We start from the raw sequence: 18679 nt of genomic DNA on the forward strand, positions 1-18679 counted from the left end.
ATATATATATACATATATGTACCTATTCAGTCATGTTTAGGTATAATAGTAAATGAATAACATGAACAGGGAAGATAATTGTACACTTATATTTTTATATAATCTGCATCACGTTTCAAGATTTGACAATGCTAGCGTGCGAAGTGCAGCGAGCTCATTTATTTAACTATTATCATTATAATATTATTACATACTATTAAGTAATTTATACAACATGCCCAAACATGAAATCCAGTCTGGTACAAAAGCAATCGAGCTTCTCTTACATCGAATTTTTGGCATTAGTTTTTATAGTTTTCTGCGAGGCTCAGCACAATTTTCATTTGCCGCCGTATCACGTCACGAAATGCCTAAAATATGCGATACTACTTGGAACAATTTTAAATTACACATTAATTATACATAGCTACATATAAATATTTTGTCTCGAGATCATCTGGTAATTATTAACGCTAAACAATCATTTCAAGGATATTTTATTAATATTATTTCACGGATGGTCACGTATATTACATTTTTTCGTACTATTCAGTGCTTCGTACTAGTGAGAATTACTACCACTTATGATTTAGAGGTGTGAAGTATTGGTCCTGCGATCATTTTGACATTTCGTTATACTTCGTCGATGGGCGAAAATGTTTGTACTTAATTTATAGTTTGTATATAATATATAAGTAGAAGAAAAAAGAGAGAAAAGTTTTTTTGTTTATTTTTTTTTTTTTGTTTATTAACAAAAAAGAAAGAAAAAAAACAACCAAGTGTGAGAGTGACGCCAAAGTTAACTGTGTATCAATTTGCATATTAATCAAACAGTTATTAGGTCTAATAATAATCAGCGTGATCCGTATAATAAGGAATATAGGTGGCGTTAAATGAGATTATTGTTCACAGTTATAATTTACATTTGTTAATTCTTGTTGCAGGCATGAAAACTGAATGTACAATAGGAATTACACATTATTCTGCTTCTCAGTCACAATGATTACAATTTTAATTTTAATTTATATACTATATCTAGATACTGACAGGATTCTGTGAATCCGATTATTTTTTTATTATTTCCCTTTCATTATCTTTATTTATTTATTATTTTTTTTTTAAGTAATTCATCCAATCTTAAATCTGTCATAAAACTGTACAACAATTCTGTTTTACTATCCTGCACAATGCATTTGGAACGATCTAATCAATCTCACAGGATCTAACAGATCTGCGGCATTTATTCAAAGTATATACTGCGTTAATAAATTAATTCTTTTGTGCAAATAAAAAAAAAAAAGTGTGTGTACAAATTTGTGTTACCTAAATTAAGTCCTCTTGAAATTCGATTTTCTTGAGGAAGATATCATTTATCTTCAATATTTATAATTAATTATATTTGTCCGGCGGTGTCTCTGCTGAATCGGTGTTAATTAATGATTCAGCATTATGGATACTTCTGTTAATTCATCAACACGCTGTACGTTATGTCTTTTTATTAACAATTGATGTCCGTGCTGTCTAGATGTCATTCATACTTTTAACAATTCTAAACAGCTTGGTTATTTTCAATTTACAATTACTGGAATTTTGTCTGACAGATAAAAACTCCGGTCAATCAGATATACCGATCGTATAATCTGTCAGGTAATATTACCTAAAAGCAACCGCAGGTAATAGATATAGTTTTAAATAGCCCCGTTCGACAATCCTATTACAGCAAAATGTTGAACGAAAAATGCGTGTTTCTCTACGCGATATTCTCCGGAACGATAGCGCTGTGCATCTTTCTTTATGGATATGTGCCGGTATTTTCATCACAGATCGACGCAGCTAGCCGTCAAGATCTACCAACAAAAATCGACGGCTCAAGGTTACTATACCCTGATGCTTTAAAATTCATTCTTTCTGTGTCGTCTAAAGATAGATCAGCTAAATCTGAAACGATTGGATCATCCGATTAATAAATATTGTCATTTTACTAACAGCGTTTTCCTCTTTCAGTGTCGACCCAGAACGCATCTACCATTCAGATGTCCAAAAGCTGGTTATAATAGTCATAGACTCTTTGAGCATTGACTTTTTCACTGATTATAAGATCAGGCAGAATCTACCTCACGTTACAGGACTCATTGCTCGGGGAGACGCATGTCTTGTTCCATGCAACGTGCCGCCACCGACGACAACCATTCAAAAGATTAAAGTTTGAATCGGTTGAATCTCTAGTAACTGGATGGAATTGTAACTGTAGGAAGAGTAATCGTTGATTTGCAATTTTTTTTAGGCTCTCGCGACTGGTACGAGATCCTCGTTCATTGAATCGATCCTTCCGTTGAGCGCGGAAGAATTGAAAATGGACAGCATCTTTCGGCAGGCAGTGGATAACAAGTTTCATCTTATATTGCATGGAGTTGAAACCTGGAAACAACTATTTCCAGACTCTTTTCTCCGTGCCAAAACGATCGATACTCTAAAGATTTTTGACTACTCTGAGGTGAAAGTTGGGAAATGATTTTTAGGCGGATTCTAGTTTATTATAGATCAATGAGACGATCTTGAAAGATGAGCCTTAAGATCAGGCATATTCTTTACTCGTATTATAATTAACATTGAATAGCAACAGTCGCTTAAATTTTTTTGCTAGACTGACGCCAATGTGACTAAAACTTTGAGTGCCGAGGTGAATGAAAACGATTGGAATTGGCTCTTGCTTCACTACTTGGGACTCAAGTCTTTGAGTTTCAATCGCAATTCAAACTTAGAACAAGTCTCAATGAAGTTGCGAGAACTAGATGCTGCCATCAAGTTTACCCACTCAAGGCTGAGTGCTCAAGTACTTTCGTCTCTCCTTAATCACCACTTTGCAACTTCATTTTTGCTTTCATTTCGAACGCAGTTGTTCAAGTGAAGTCCCATTTCCATTCAATTACAGAAAAGTAACTACAGGATCGTAATCGTTGGAGATACAGGCATGGGAATGCTTAACGTGCCTTCAGATGCGAATGAAAATCCTGGAACACTTGCTCCCTACATTGTGATCGGAGCGCATTGTCGAAGTTCTGGGTATGAAAAACTCGACTTAACGATACAATTGGTTCACATGATTTATCGTATTTGCACAGTCCTTTGAAACTTATGGGCGAAGTTGATCTGGCGCCAACACTTGCAGTCCTAACCGGCCTTCCAATACCATCATCCAGTTACGGGTGTCTAAATTCTGTCTTCTTGAATGATTTGACCGACGAAAAATTGTTGTACGCGTTGCATTATAACACTGCCAGACTGATGAACTTGACTTCAAAATTGGGCATCAAATATGCTGACGATCGTGAGGAACTTTTTGACGTCTATAACGATTGTAAAATCACTTCCAAGATTTAATGTTTATTTTATTCACCTTTCCGATCAGCTGCTTATGTGCTTTTTGAAAATGCGATTAACCAGCATGGACGGTACCTGAGAAGTGTAAATTTGCGCAGTCAATTCCAGTTACGAAATACAATAAGAATTTTGTACATCAAAACGACTGAATACTTGTCGAAGCGTATAAACGATTTTTTAAACACCTCAGATGTACCCATTCAATATTTGGCATTTGTGTTGATATTTGAGGTAACAGCGATGTACTTTTGTTAGCTTTGAATCAGACTGGAATCAAATGATATTATAGTTACTGTATTGCAGGCTGTGATTATTCTTGTAAATCAAATGGACGAAAACACTGCGAATAGAAAATTCAACTTTTTTGTCATATTCATAACAAATCTGATGGTACTGACTTGGGTACTGGCAACGGGAATGTCTAAGCGAGGCACATCGTTCATTTACATGACTAGTGCAAAGGGTTTTATCATTGCAAATGTTACAGTGCTCATGTGTTGCAACTCTTACATTATGGCTACGCAGAAGAGCTTTTTGACGAGATTATTCTCCGTGAGTAGTGCTTTTGCAAAATTGATTCCCATACGCTTTTAATTGTCCTGTTACTGCTTCGTTCGATTAATAATCTAGGCTAGTGCAGAAGTGGCGGAGAATTCCAAAGAGTCGATAAATACGATATCGTCAAGAGTTCAATTGGCCACGTCGAAGCAAACGAACATGAACTCGCTGCTGGTACTTCTTGTGTCAGGAACAATTGTTCACGCTGCAAGTTTGCTCGAACTGAGTTACATAAAGCAAGAAAAATGGGTTTGGTTTTTTCTTTGGACTTCTATGTGTTTTTTCATCATCTACAAGCACATTGGAAAAGTATATCAAAGCAAAACTCCTGAAACCAATCACGAGTTCTTGAACGAAGCGCAAAATGTTAAACAAGAAATTGTCCCTGTAGTTTTTTCCATATTAATCATGCACAGAACAATCATGGCCTACACAGCGGTAGAAAATTGGGTGTCGCATGGCGATAATCGCTTGTGCACATCTGTTTGTTTGATTTTAGGTACTCGCCATTGAAACATATCAATAGAACTTCACCATTACTTTGTCTGAGAAACAAATAATTAATGAAAAGTATATGCAATTAATGACGCAGGTCTTGTGCTGCTGGCATTTACTTGCAGCATTTATTACGAGCCCTTTACATCTACAGTCGATAAATTCATTACACGCATCCTGCTCGGGTTTATATGCTGTTCAATATACGTATTAAATGCTGCTCGCGGGAATGTGATTCTCCCGAATTATCCAGAATCAGAGTGAGGTTCCTATTAATTGAATTTGCTTAACAATCCATAGACTGTGCCGAATAGTATCCACTTAATGATGTAAAATGGAATGAGATAAAAAAGAAAATTATTTTTAGAGGCGGACTGGAAATGATGTTTTTTTGGTTGACTTGGATATCTATTATGGGGTATGGAATTGGATTCTGTACAATAAAAACCTGTTACAAAGGAATGTCGAGTAGCAGACAGCTGATCGCAGCAGCGATAACGTGCTGGGCATGTTTCGCAGCCTTACTTAGTCGCTCTCACAAAGTGCTGCTGATATCTGTGGAGATGTTATTTGGCCAGGCAATAAGTGATGTTTTCAAAAAGCACAATCAATGTTCGATTTTTTCGCACGTATGGCTGGGCCATTTGTTTTTTCACCATCAGGCGAGTTACCGGCTAACATGAATCACTCGTTGACATTATTTCTACATTTATGCTTTACCGAGAATGTTAATCTGACGATATTTCACTCAGGGATACACGTACAGCCTTGACAGCATCGATATGGCTACTGGACTGTTATTTTCAAAAAAGATGTGCACTTTGATGTATGGAGTACTTCTGGTCATAAATACTTTTTCTGCTCCTGTTCTATCGTACCTCATTTGCATCCACGGAATGCTGACTAACAATTCCAAGACAAGGTGCGTAATAGAATATTTTATACTTCGGCCCTTTGTGTTATTTACATAAAGGCGATGTTTTACCGTCTTGCTATTAACTCGTAATAAAAAGAAAGTTCGAGTCATCTTAGGAAAATATTCCTTTATTCATCGTATCAGGTAATTCATTGTCTTTGGCCCTCAGAGCTCTGAATTGGCTTCATTTCTTAATCAACAAATTGCTATTTTGGTAAATTTTGCAATACGGAGATGTTGCAACAAAGAATTTTCTTTCCTACAAATCACAGACTAACAAAGTTGAATTATAGAAGTAAAGTGATGATGAAAAAATTGTATCCTTTCACAGCGTGTCGCAGGGAATATCGGAGGTAAACATGATTTTTGGATACTGCCGTTTTTTTCTGATAGCGGTATACCTCCTGGGAATGTTGGTGCATCGTCACAACAAGTGGTTGTGGAGTATTTTGAGTCCAAAGCTTCTCTACGAAGTAGTTTACACTTTTCTGATTGTCTCAGTCATGATGAGTGTTCAAGTTACCGGGCTATTTCATGACCTAAGTGTAAAGCTACGCATCCCTTCTACAGAATCCACATAGAGTTGATGTAACGGTTGCGATCAACGATAACAGAGGCGTAATTCAAGCTACTTAATAACACTAAAAGTCTTCCGAAATTGTTCGTCAGGCATTAAATATAAATATATTTAAAGATATAAATATTGTTCACAATGGGCTAGTACTCGTTAATTTTGTCATGTAAAATAAAAGTCGCGTTCATTGTTAACATTACAATATACATTACCATGCAGTACATCGCCTCGTATAAAAGTTTCGGCGAGAATACGGTCCAAATAAATAAATGGTATCTGTGAATACTGACTACTATTGTGTACACAGCTAACGGGAGTAATCGAAACACTGCGTACATTCTATTTATCTCAAGCACATCGTCCAGCGATTTTCTGAAAAAAAGGAAACATACGTGAATATATGCGACGTATACGAACAAAACACGTTGAATTTTCATGGCCAAACAGGTACTCACGGATTTTTATTTTCACATGCGACGACGTATAGGAGTGTGAGATAGGCCAGAACTGGCGCAGAATATGTATTGATGACTAGAAAAAGTCCCGTAATGTAAATATTGTACGATTCCACTCCCACGTAGCCCGCAGCAATGTCAATAGTGGATAGATTATTGGAGTTACCCTGTAATAAGAAGAGAAAAGTGAATATACTATTTTTTTCATTAGTGATTTCAAAGGGCGAGTGACGCATGAGTTTTGCAGTTTTCAGGCATAAAAAATACAAGGAATTCAACCTAACTTTTATAGTCTTGTTTACCTGATAAAAGTAGAACACGTTGCCCAGCCAGTAAAAGATGTGGGTAATTATATTACGATTTTTATTGCCCCTCAACGCAGCGTGTATCACAATACTGAACAATATCTGAATTGGCAACAATACGACGTTATACGGTCTGTGCAACATTGTCGAAGCCATGACCCAGGATTCTAAGACGAACCGCAGAAGTAGGGACAAAAAATGATTCCTTTTTTCCTGTATTTTGCTCCCCAGTCTAAACACACTGCAGGTCAAAAAGACCAGCATCGAGCACCAGAAAAATTGCACCTCGACGATTCCCCTATAAAATGAATAATTATCACCGTTGCGTTTCCCTATTTTTCACTTAATGAAAAACAACGATCTAAGAAGACTCGCTCACTTGGAGGCTGGATAGAACGGAATCCTCAATACTGCTTCTGTTCCCATGTGCCGAAGATACACGCAAACAGCAAGAGCAACGTACAGTGCCAATGAGTACTTTTTATATTTTAATTCCTCATGGATGTGTCCGATCCAAACGAGCATTGAAAGAGCTAAAATTATTTGCCAAAAATATAATTATACTTGATGCTAGGAGTTGGTAAAAGAACGTTTTTGTACCGAACAAATGATTACCAGAAATTAGCAGGGTTGACATGTATATTTTGCTTTCTTGCTGAAGCCAATCGGCGATATCGGGCAGGTGGGCGTACATATCTCCGGTGCTGTTCAGCTGCCTGAGTACCGCGTGAGCCGATAAACACAGGAACAGTTGTATAGAAATATTCACTTGGAGAGAATGTCCGTAAAAATATCTGCGGTTGAAATCAAATTTGCATCAATCATTACGCTTATTTTTAAGTGAAGAATATTTTGGACGAATTACATTCCAAGATGTGGAAATCAAGTCTATTTTGTAAGTCAGTGTACGGACTGTGAAATGCGCGAATAGATAGGTATTTCAGAAGATCAAAAACGTCAAAAACCTCTTGTTGCAATTTAATAATTAGCTAGTTTACTATCTGCGCAGATATAGACTCTATTCAATAATACGAGCCTGTATACGTTACCTTGGCGATTGTGCAACGAGAGATTTAACGATGTTGTACAGCAATAGAATACAGAACGTTGTCCAAAAAAAGTACCAGGTACGGTGTTCCTCCTCGATAAAGCTACTGCTAATGAAGCTCAAGGCATGGATGATGGTACCCATTGTCAATAGACACTGTGCAGTTCCTTTACTTTTGAGAATCTAAAAGTTCATGCAAAGCTGTTCAATTCGAGATATTATCACATTGATTATCTCAAGAGAATGAACTTCCTCACCTTTATCAAATAATCAGCAGAGAGCTTGCGTTTTGTGCACAAGTAACAGTTTCCAAATAATATCACAACAATGACAGTGAGAATTAAGTTACTGTTTGTGTCGTTCGACAAAAGTAACGACTCGCTTGAGCCTTGCAATAAGTAATCGACTGATATCCAAAGAATTACGTTGATTATCAAAAAGCCGTATATCTTTCTAAGAATAACATTCGAATCTTGCTGTGTATTCGTTATAATATACAGTGCCTGGTCGTTGTATGAAAATTAGAAGAAACTTTTTAGGAATAATATAACTGTTTTGTCATTGGTGATGATAGTTATTTTTTTCGTGAAACACTCACATGAAACATAAAAAACATTGCGATTGTCATAACGTGAAGGTCATATTTGGTCATGCTGCTGGTAAGTTTATTTCGCATCCCCCTAAGAGCAGCCGTATATGAAAATACGATTTCATCCACGGTTTCGTTTGTGAGTCCATTCGTTTCCAGCCAGGCTGTGTGTAACTTTATGGCATTTGAATATTTTTCATAAGCTCCTGCGATAAGCTTTCATTTAGTCAAGTTTTTAGTGAAACAGAGTTATTGGACAGAAACACGAGATATAAGAAAAAAGCCGTTACTAGCGCCTATGTAATAATTTGATATAAATGTAAAAAAGTATAAGCAACGTTCACAGCTGATCCTTCACCTAATTGAGCAAATTTTTCAGTTTCCATTTCATTGTCATTTTCTTTCATCATACTGAAAAATTGAATCTGCATTAAACAAGATCTGATCAACTTCCAACGATTTTTTACTCTTCTCTACTCAATAAGTATTCAAAAACTTGAACGGGCACAATACCAATACTCGAACCACATTCAGAGGAGTAAGAATCAAGTAAGGATCAAAGTTATCCCGACATGCCCTTAATTTTAGGACACATTTAGTTTCAGGTTACAGCACATGAAGAAGAAATGATTTCAACGTGTCTTACCAGTCGCTTTGAATCCAGTAAGCCTTTTGAAGTGATTGAAAACTTGTTTTGCATTGTAGTAAAGGCTGAAGAGCTTTCTTGAAGTAGACAGTTCTCTCAAGACATTCAACGAGATACTTCCTAGGCTCGACGCCGGTATTGGAATGCCCAGCATCACCGCAAGAGTACTACTTATGTCTATCTGATCTATCTGAACGGGCTGATTATCGTTTTCAGGACACGATGCGCCGATCGCTACAAAAGGTACCAGGGTTTCCTGAGGTGTGTTTCCACCATGACCACCCGAATCTTTCATCCCGTGATCTCCGCAAACGATAAATAACGCAGGCTCATTCTTGGAGTGCTAAAATATCATCTATCAATTAAAAAACAATACCAGCATAAGTATCGAACAGTATCAGCCCCAGGAAACTTTGCAGCGAAATTGTGATATACAAAGATGAAGTGATTAGCTCCAAAGATTCGATTACTTATGAAGACGTACCCAGTGCACGACTTTGGCATTAATTCTACCTATTATCTCATCCATTTCTCTTAATTTTGGTTTTATCAGCGGACTTTGAGGCCCTCCTATGTGCCCGATATGATCCAATCCAAGATAGTGCAGCACCATAATGGACCAATCGTCTTTATTCAACTCGCCGTCAATGTGGCGGGTCACGTTATCGTCTACCTGAATTTAATTGAAATCTATGCTTCAAGAAATTCAGAAAAGTGAAGACAGTCCAATTTTCTTGACCAACAAAAGTATTTAACACACACATGAAATAATCATGTCAACAACTGATTTGTCTTCACCTCTGTATAGTCTGTGACAAAGAACGACGTAGTTCCGTCATGCCGGTCAAATATACCAGGAAACAACCTTAGCCAGGTATCGTCTCCAAAGAATACTAATTTATGGCCATGGTTTTTGGCCTGCAATAAAAGACTGTCACCCGATATGCTTGTACTGCCAAAATTGAGTACCACATCCACAAATGTTGGCGCAGTTCCTGTTGTTATGGCCTGAAAATTTGACAAGTCATTTATGTTTTGTCGTAACTGAGTTTTGCCACTTTCTATCAGCAAGGAAATTGCGATCTGACGCTGATACCTTTATCCTGGGCATGGTAACCGTAGGAGAACCGACTTTAGTTTGAAGAAGACACGCCGAGTCGTTTTGTATCAAGCTTCGTGTGATCGGCATACCGGCTTGTCCGATGGGTCCAGCAACAAAATCCCACCTCAGTCCGTCGATCACCATGAAAATTAACTTGTTTATCACAGGTTTGTATAACAGCTCATTGTTCACTCTAGAGAGAGGGGTTTAAATTGCAGCTCACATTAAGTTGGTGAGAATCTGGCAGCAAAATAAAGGAAGAGAACAATTTCTGTCACCAATAATTGCGCACCTGATATGTTCAACATGATTTGGAATATCCTTGAAGCTTGCGATACCAGCATCCTGAAGTTTCAGTGGGAAAAAACCGTATAGGAATAAGAGAGCGGAGAACAGGGTGACAAACATCGCATAGAGCAAGGTACAACAGTGGAAGGAAGATCGGGACGGTCCATCTGGAAAAATACAGCGATTCAGAGATTGCGAATTTTTGGGTGATAAAATACAGTGAAATTTTTGCACAGAATTTGTTTATTCGGTAATTATTCGTGATGGTATGGAGGTAAGTATACGGCAATAATAATAATGATAATTTTTGAAGGTTTTGAATGATTTCCAAAGACCAGTATGCGCCGGTTATTCCTAAATCGGTGGCCAAGTTTTGATTTTTGAACGAAAGTGTGGCGCAAACACAGTAAAAACGATTGGTTATTTGATTGAGAATTTATATCAATGGCAAAGTTGATTATTCAAGGTTTGAGAGCAGACGAAAATCGCAATAACGAGCTAACCTCTTTTGCTCCGTTCATGGGGCGTCATTCTGTTGAAAATGATGGCTCACTGTTGATTCAGTTCAGTGTCGCTTCGCTTAATTGTTTATTCCTGATATTCACAATTGGTCTAAGTTCACAGTCGGTATTTTTTTTTTTGTTATTTTTAAAGGGGTTAGGAACTTAGACCATTCTGTATGGTCTAAGGTTCGGAATCTACATTTAAAATATAAATTATATGTCACATGGTCAATTCCAATCAAGAAGGAAGTGAAGGTGTTGAATTCGACGAAACACGTCAATCTTGGATAACAGAGGCGCCGATTAGCTAGAATCATTCAGAAATTTCGGATTATTGGTAATTGGCAGTAATTGCATTGATTAACCATGCACAATCCTGCAACCGTAAAGGATCATCTACAATTAGGCTATCTATCATGTAACTTTATATAACGCGAGTATTTTTCACGCGGTTTTTCTTAGGTGTTTTCGGTACACAAAGTACCCGTTTCTACGCCGGTCGAGTGAGTCTGCGAATTGCGCATGCGCGGAGTACTGAAACGACCGCTTTTGACGCCTAGGAGTCAAAGTTGGTCATTTCTGTACGGCTCTCAGGCTGTGTCAGGCGCTGACGCGACAAACGCAGCGAACTGATCTCACATTTCGCGACCCTAACCTCAATTTGGTGCTGCGCGAAAAACCGCGTAACATACTCTTGTTATATAAAGTATCGTGTATAACATGGAGGCAACGGTCTTTGCCTCCTTGTTATACAATGTACCATTTCACATTTTCACATTGTCCACCGTCCAATCACTCTGATTGGTTGACCAAGCTTTGCAAGCCAATCAGAATGCTTGGATGGTGGGAAATTGAGGATGTCAAAAGTTACATAATAGATAGCCGGGTCCCTAACGCCTGAAAGGTAGCGCTGATCGTACCAAGGGCGTAAAATTATCGTACCCAAGCCGAAATTATCGTGTATTTCGAAATATTAAAAAAAAAAAAAGATATCTCGCAGAAAGAATGATTAATTTCATATTATCGTGAACACATATAGCACCCAACACTAAATTCTATTAAATTTCATCATTACAATATACTTATATATGTATACCTATATGTCGAGGATGACGAAAGAGCAGAGTTACCGTGGTGGGCTTTTATTATTTCAAAGGGTAGCTTTTTTTAAAAAGAGGAATGAAGATTTAGTCAATAAGCAAATCTTGAATTAAATTGACGTACCCAAGAAATATTGTAAATTGAATCTCCTTTTGAAAAGTTCTGTTAATTAAAGTTTAGTTTTTTTTTTTTCCTTCTTCCGCACAGTCATGAGTTCATAGTTCTCATTCTGTTAAATAAACGGTGGTTTATAATGTGTTCCACACGCCCAACACGAAGCTCGCGAGTGTTATTTGGCCATTCTCCGATGAATAAAAATGCTAAACTGAATGAAAAGCAGATTAAGACCCGGTAGGAGCCATAGATAGTCGTAAATAATAAAATAAAAAACGAAATGTGCCCGAAAACGAAGAAATAAGGTGAATAAAAGGCAAAAAGTGGACGGATGAGATTAAATAATTTCAACGCGCACCTCAGTGGTGACTCCAGAAAGTTTAAAAATGGTGAAATACATCCAGAATGAAGTGGGAAAAAACTTCGGTCACCAATTTTCTACAAATGTTTGACAGTTTTCGACTACTGCGAAGTTTTTTACATGATTGTCGAGTCTGCGAAAAAGACGTGTTGGCGGTAACATTATTTTCTTAAACTCGGTCTACAATCGACGCATACGTTCCCGTTTCAGTTCCCGTACAAAGTTGAAATATACGGAATTTCTAGTAACGAGTGCGCTGCGTGCGCATTTCATTGTAGACGGTCACGGTAGACGGTACTATAGGTTTCGTATAGCTCAACTTCCACGGGAACGAGAACGGGAATGTATGTGTTCATTGTAGACCGAGCTTTAGTTTCAATTCTACCTGTATTCAATGACATTGTAATTTCATTACAAGGCTGTCTATTTTTGAAGATAAGTTGCGATAAAAGTAATTAAAATTATTATAAATATGGTTTTTATAATAATTTCATTTAAATAAAAGTATATAGTTCGATTATCGGAATAAACTGGTTTTCCGAGCACTTATGTCCCCCAATTAGTTCGGATAATCGACGTTCTACCGTATTTTATTCGATCGAAAGTCTTTGGAGAATTCAAATTTACGCCTAAGCCCGCGTGCTAAGGCAATTCGGTAAGCATCCATGTATATCGCAGTGTATCTCTTCGGCATACATAAGCTACTAACCTAACCTAACCTAACCTAGCTTAACTCTAACTAACCTAACCTCTGGTTCAAGTGGCGCATAATAACAATTGCAATCCACACACCAGAGACCGTTTAAAAGGGTCAGTACAGCACCATGTACGCCGTTTCGTACGTACGTTGTGTTGCATGTAAATCAAGTATTTAGGTGTTAAAAAAATCGAATAAAATTAAATATAGCAACAAAGTGAAGCAGTTGATTACATACACGTTGAACAGTAACTTATTAAGTAAAATGACAATCGTCAGCTTATTGAAACGACTACCAGAAGTGAACAGATTTCATGGGATTAGGGTAAGTGTGATTTTTTCTTTGTCATTATTGTTAGAAATTGCATTATTCCTGTTTGTACTTCATTGAACGAACGTGATTGAACACTCATAGCGCATTCATAGTTTTACGTTCACTATTATTCACGTTGCTCAATAATCGTGACCTCAGGGTAATGTCTAGTGGTTAAAAATAACAAGCCAAGGTTAGCGTATTCTAACTTTTTTCACTTCTAATTCACACACCACGCACTTTATGTTGACAAATTATTTTCGCACCTCTTAGCGCTCTTATAAATTACCAAAAAATCATCCTGTTCACTGTTCCAATTCTACATCTCAAATGAGGTTCAGAAAGCTCCGCTGAATAATTTCTTTTACAGTCAGATACCTGATCGATGCCTAGAAGAAATTTCTTATGAGCTATTCATTCAAGCGTAATGCTGTAGCTGAAATACCACAGAGAGTTTGGTTTTCTGATTAAAACAGTTTCTTATGCAACGAAAATTTCTCACGATAATTTGAATTGCTTCTCATATGTAATGTGCGTATTTTTTAAATCGCTAGGTATCAGTATATAGATAAGTTTTTTGGATATCAAAGATTCATTTAATCAAGAAAAGCTATCCAAGTCTGAAGTCGCTGATCATTTAATATTCTAATCATACTGTTATCTGCAAATCATACATAATCAGTTGGAATCAGTCGAAAAGATCTAGGTTTGCATGGTTGCCATGTTAAATTGTGCAATAAGTTGAAATTAAAAAGTACGTCTTGACGTCTTCAATTTTTTCAACCATCTACCTTTAATCTTTCAGCATTTAAGTACAAAGCCAAAGTTTGGTCTACTCTTTGACATTGATGGGGTCATAGTTCGCGGTAAAACGGTTCTGCCTCCCGTGCCAAAAGCCTTTGACCGTCTAAGAGATTCAGATGGCAAATTCCGAGTGCCGACGGTATTTGTTACAAACAGCGGGAACGCACTGCGCAGTCAGAAAGCGAAAGACTTGTCCAAATGGATTGGTTACCAAGTGAAAGAGGAGCAGGTGGTGATGGCACACTCGCCGTTGCAGATGTTTAAACAATTTCATGAAAAACAATTTTTAATATCAGGTCAAGGTCCAGTCAAAGATATAGCCAATGAACTAGGATTCAAGAAAACAGTAACGATCGACGAGCTTGCCAAGAACTTTCCTTCGCTAGATTACGTAGACTTGTCCAAAAGAAATCCACGCTGCGGTCCGATAGATCCAGACTTTCCGAGAATAGAGGGTATCGTCATGTTCGGAGAGCCTAAGGCTTGGGAAACTTCTTTACAATTGATGGTAGACCTTTTGCTGACCGACGGAATGCCCGTTGCTTCACCTCCGGCCGTTCCTCATCCACATATCCCAATACTGGCCTGCAATATGGATCTTCTGTGGGTGGCGGAGGCTCCGATACCGAGATACGGTCACGGTGCCTTTTTATTATGTCTTGAAAATCTGTACAAAAAAGTTACCGGTAAAAATATGGTCTATACCGCGCTAGTTGGCAAGCCGAGCGAAGTAACTTACCACCACGCCAATCGCATGATACTAAATCATGCCAAAAGTATCGGAATCAATCACAACATTGAAACGATATACGCCGTCGGGTGAGTCAGCTTCTTGTTCCTATATCCGTCTATTTTCAAAAACCCATTATTAAATGCTTGAAGGTGGATGAGAGTTGTTTTTAAAAACGAGGTTTAAATTAATAACGTTGTCGTGACGAAACGTTGGGAAAAAAGTCATTATTTTCTTAATTTTACGAGATTTAAGGAACTAAGATTTCGAAATATGAGTGCGTTTTGTTTAATTACGGTTTACTGAATATCAAACAATTCCAAAATCCGAAATAACGTTACTAACTTCGATATGTTTTTCAAAAACATCCCAAGTTGGATAGTCTGTTGCGTCATTTGTTGCTTCTGATGAAATTGATTGCGCAAGACAACAACGCGATGTTTCTCTATTATCTATTTCAATGTCAAAGGTTTCTGTCGAACCATTAGCCACTGGGTGGAGTAAGGAGTCTTGTTTATTTTTACTCGAGCATACAGAATGATTGCTAAAATAGAATCACCGCAAGGTTCTTTCATCCGTGTTATCTTATCAGGATAATAAAAACATATCCAGGTTTATTTACCATACAAAACTGACCATAGTCAATAATAATCGACCTTTGAGAATAGGAAACTGCAGCTTATCTAGAGAGTAGAATCATTTCGAGTGGTTCAAGTATCAATATCTTTACAGCTGTTCGAAGGTCGCCTGTTTTTCTATACGTTCAAAACAAAGCATGTTTTCTTCATTTGCAAATGAAACTCTGACCGGGCAAACTATCCGCTTCATATATCTTTGCCACGCGTTGTATGTATAATAATTACAATTCATAACTGTTTAATATTTTTCTCTAATCAAACTATCGTATTAATCATCAAACCATCGAGATAACAATACCGCACCACTTCAAATAGACACTCATTAAAGATTGTCTGAGGAAATAAAGATATTCTCAAATGCATGTACAGGTTTTGGATAATTCGTTAAAATTTAGGGGGAAAAAATAATTCCAACATTAATAATGATAATAATAACGCAGTGATTTTCACTTTTTTACAGCGACAACATAAACACGGATGTTTTTGGGGCGAATTTATACGACAAGTACCTGGCTCGTTATGCAAATGGAAAAGGCAGTAAGTCGCGTAGCATGGAGAAGCTGATAGGCAACAACGGTCTGAAGCGTTGTGCTAAAGCTTGTATAAGTATTCTTGTCGAAACCGGAGTACACAAACGAGATTCCGAGTTTATATCCGAACACAGTCCCAGAGATTTTTTACCGGTCGAAGATGCGCTGTGCAAACCTGCGTTCATAGTTAACGACGTAGAGTGCGCGATCGACTTGGCCTTCAAAGAAGAAAAGTTTGATTGATCTGGTGGTTAAAATTTTAGCGTCTAATTTCCAGAGACTTTGCAAATTTCGACGGAGAAAATTTTGCCTGCGATCCAACGGAGTGCACAATTACGATTTTGGTAGTAACCGGAATTTAGGATTTGAAATGTTGCATGATTCTTTGATACGAATCAATTGAGTCATGTAAATACTGTCATAAATATTAGGTGCGAGGCACGAAGCTTCAATATGCATGGCATTCGCATTGTTGGCAATACTATCTAAAAATTACTGGAATAACATTCAAATTAGAGATAGAAATTATTGTTCAAATCATTGTTTACTTGGAAGCCTTGTTTTAACATAAAATATGTCTAAGACAGTTTTATTTTGGCCAGACTTTTTCATCAGTTTATGCTAGATTCGCAAGGATCTTACGTTATGTGCGAAATCAACCCTAATTTGTTACTCATTTTTTTTTCTCAAATTTCAGGTCTATCGAATGCATGCATAACTTGTATCGGCGTTATGTTATATATAAATGTTATACGTACACTTGTACAATGTGTACATAAATGAAACTTAGTCAAAGCATAATAGTACGTTCCTAGATTTAATTTTAGTAAAGAATTTTGATATGATAAATTGGAGTAAAAGCGAGCGACGGTTTACAAATTAAACATTATGCGAGACAAAGAGGATTAATTAATAGCCATTAGCCATATAATAATAGTTTCGTGATTATTTATTGTGATTAACAAGCAATATTTTATGGCCATTAAAATAAAAAAGATCGTTATAATTTTATTCTAAGATAAATATAAAGAGCAGAAAATCACCTGCTCGAACGACGACTCGGAAATAATGACAACAAACTGTAAAGTCTCCGTGCGAGAATAATAATTTTGATCAAAGTGTAAAGTCCATATGTTATTACAAACATTATTCAAAATTTTACTAAATCCTAAATTTATACATATAAATTATGAATGAACTGAAATGCTAATGAGAGGGTAACTCTGCTCGTATATCGATGTAAGACTGACCAAAGCTGAATTAAACGACTTCGTAATGTCGATATGTGTGCTATAATAATGTTGGCTGTTTATACATTAATAATAATGATGATGATGATGATGATGATAATGATAATGTTAGTGGTAGTAATATGAATAATAATAAAAAAGTTACGATCAAACTAAAGCGGTAGGGTAAAATCGATATGACAGCACGCCTGTGTTGTTCGTAGAAAAATATTTAGCTGGATATGTTTTGTAGTCTGAAGAATGAAAAATAATAATAAGAATACAGAAACGAATGAATCTTAAGAAAACAAATAAGAAACGATAAAAACTTATCATTAAAAGATATATTCAAGCATAATTTGAAAACCTAACTAGATTAGCAATTTTAATCATGAAATACAAATTGAAATATGATCTGTGAATACTTTTTAAATATCAAAAAAGAAAAATTGCATAAAATCCTTCAACTTTTAACGTTACATTGTTGAGGTGGTAAAAATATGATAATTTAATACTCAGATAAATATCAGTGCTCGGTAGGATATAAAATTGATAAATCCTAAATAATAGTCAATTAGTTAACAATAATTAACAATTTTTCCACTTACAAAATGAAAAATAGTCTGGCATCAAACGGATACAGCATTGTGTTTAAAGTTCAAATATTAAAGTATCGTCGTTCCATAATATATACATATATTTCAATCGTCGGCATAGGACGGAATTAAAACAGAAGTATTCTCATATTTCATATACTATACGTTTCTCCAAAACGTTTGTACATATGTACGTTCAAGTACTTCAATATAGATATACATTATAGGTATACACGAAGTTGATGCAATTTTATTATTATTTACATTAAATATACCGAAATAAAATGTGTATGAATATTCATCGCGTATTTGCAAATTTGAGAATAATTGTAAAATTGTAAAAAAAAACAAAAAAAAAAAAAAAAAATCATGCAACTCATTAGATTGCAGAAATTATTGTATATTATCATGTGCGTTAAATAATAAATATTCCAAAACTTATTAATGATTCACTATAGTGTACAAATTTTAATTAGTATAAAGAACCTTTTTTATTTTATTCTTTGTTCTATTTTGCTAGGAATTATTAAATCTCTGGGCTGGGAAGGTTTGATTTTTTTTTAACAAAATCCATTTATGTATGTTTTTTAATTCTAGACTTTGTGGGGAGGGGGGGGGGGGAGGGGGGAGGGGGATAAATTAGATTAGTATTCGATAGATATATAACGAGGGTTGAATTTATTTCCACGTAAAATATTACAATGATATTTTATATTTCCTTAAATTT

General features: G+C 36.3%; 3 protein-coding genes across 3 annotated transcripts; 2 read left to right on the plus strand and 1 right to left on the minus strand.

The window, feature by feature from the left end:
• The first annotated feature begins 1597 nt into the window (after positions 1-1597).
• Positions 1598-5910, plus strand: LOC124411441 (GPI ethanolamine phosphate transferase 2-like). Its single transcript, XM_046890540.1, has 9 exons — positions 1598-1852; positions 1984-2182; positions 2264-2473; positions 3664-3912; positions 3991-4417; positions 4511-4673; positions 4781-5075; positions 5166-5335; positions 5661-5910. Exons 1-9 carry the CDS (start codon positions 1704-1706, stop codon positions 5908-5910), a joined length of 2112 nt encoding a protein of 703 aa, XP_046746496.1. The 5' UTR covers positions 1598-1703.
• On the minus strand, positions 5590-11047 carry LOC124411156 (GPI ethanolamine phosphate transferase 2-like). The gene is made up of 14 exons (XM_046890095.1): positions 10840-11047; positions 10341-10503; positions 10043-10241; positions 9745-9954; positions 9431-9619; positions 8947-9289; positions 8307-8506; positions 7969-8211; positions 7713-7894; positions 7279-7457; positions 7043-7196; positions 6661-6961; positions 6359-6525; positions 5590-6275 (listed from the first exon to the last, which is right to left on the minus strand). The coding sequence occupies exons 1-14, from the start codon at positions 10865-10867 to the stop codon at positions 6047-6049; spliced, it is 2787 nt and encodes a 928-aa protein (XP_046746051.1). The 5' UTR covers positions 10868-11047; the 3' UTR covers positions 5590-6046.
• Positions 11048-13170: 2123 nt separating this feature from the next.
• Positions 13171-17016, plus strand: LOC124411229 (haloacid dehalogenase-like hydrolase domain-containing 5). The gene is made up of 3 exons (XM_046890226.1): positions 13171-13437; positions 14231-15048; positions 16058-17016. The coding sequence occupies exons 1-3, from the start codon at positions 13378-13380 to the stop codon at positions 16368-16370; spliced, it is 1191 nt and encodes a 396-aa protein (XP_046746182.1). The 5' UTR covers positions 13171-13377; the 3' UTR covers positions 16371-17016.
• The last annotated feature ends 1663 nt before the right edge of the window (positions 17017-18679 follow it).

This window comes from Diprion similis, chromosome 10, assembly GCF_021155765.1.
Source record: "Diprion similis isolate iyDipSimi1 chromosome 10, iyDipSimi1.1, whole genome shotgun sequence".
Lineage (NCBI taxonomy): Eukaryota > Metazoa > Arthropoda > Insecta > Hymenoptera > Diprionidae > Diprion > Diprion similis.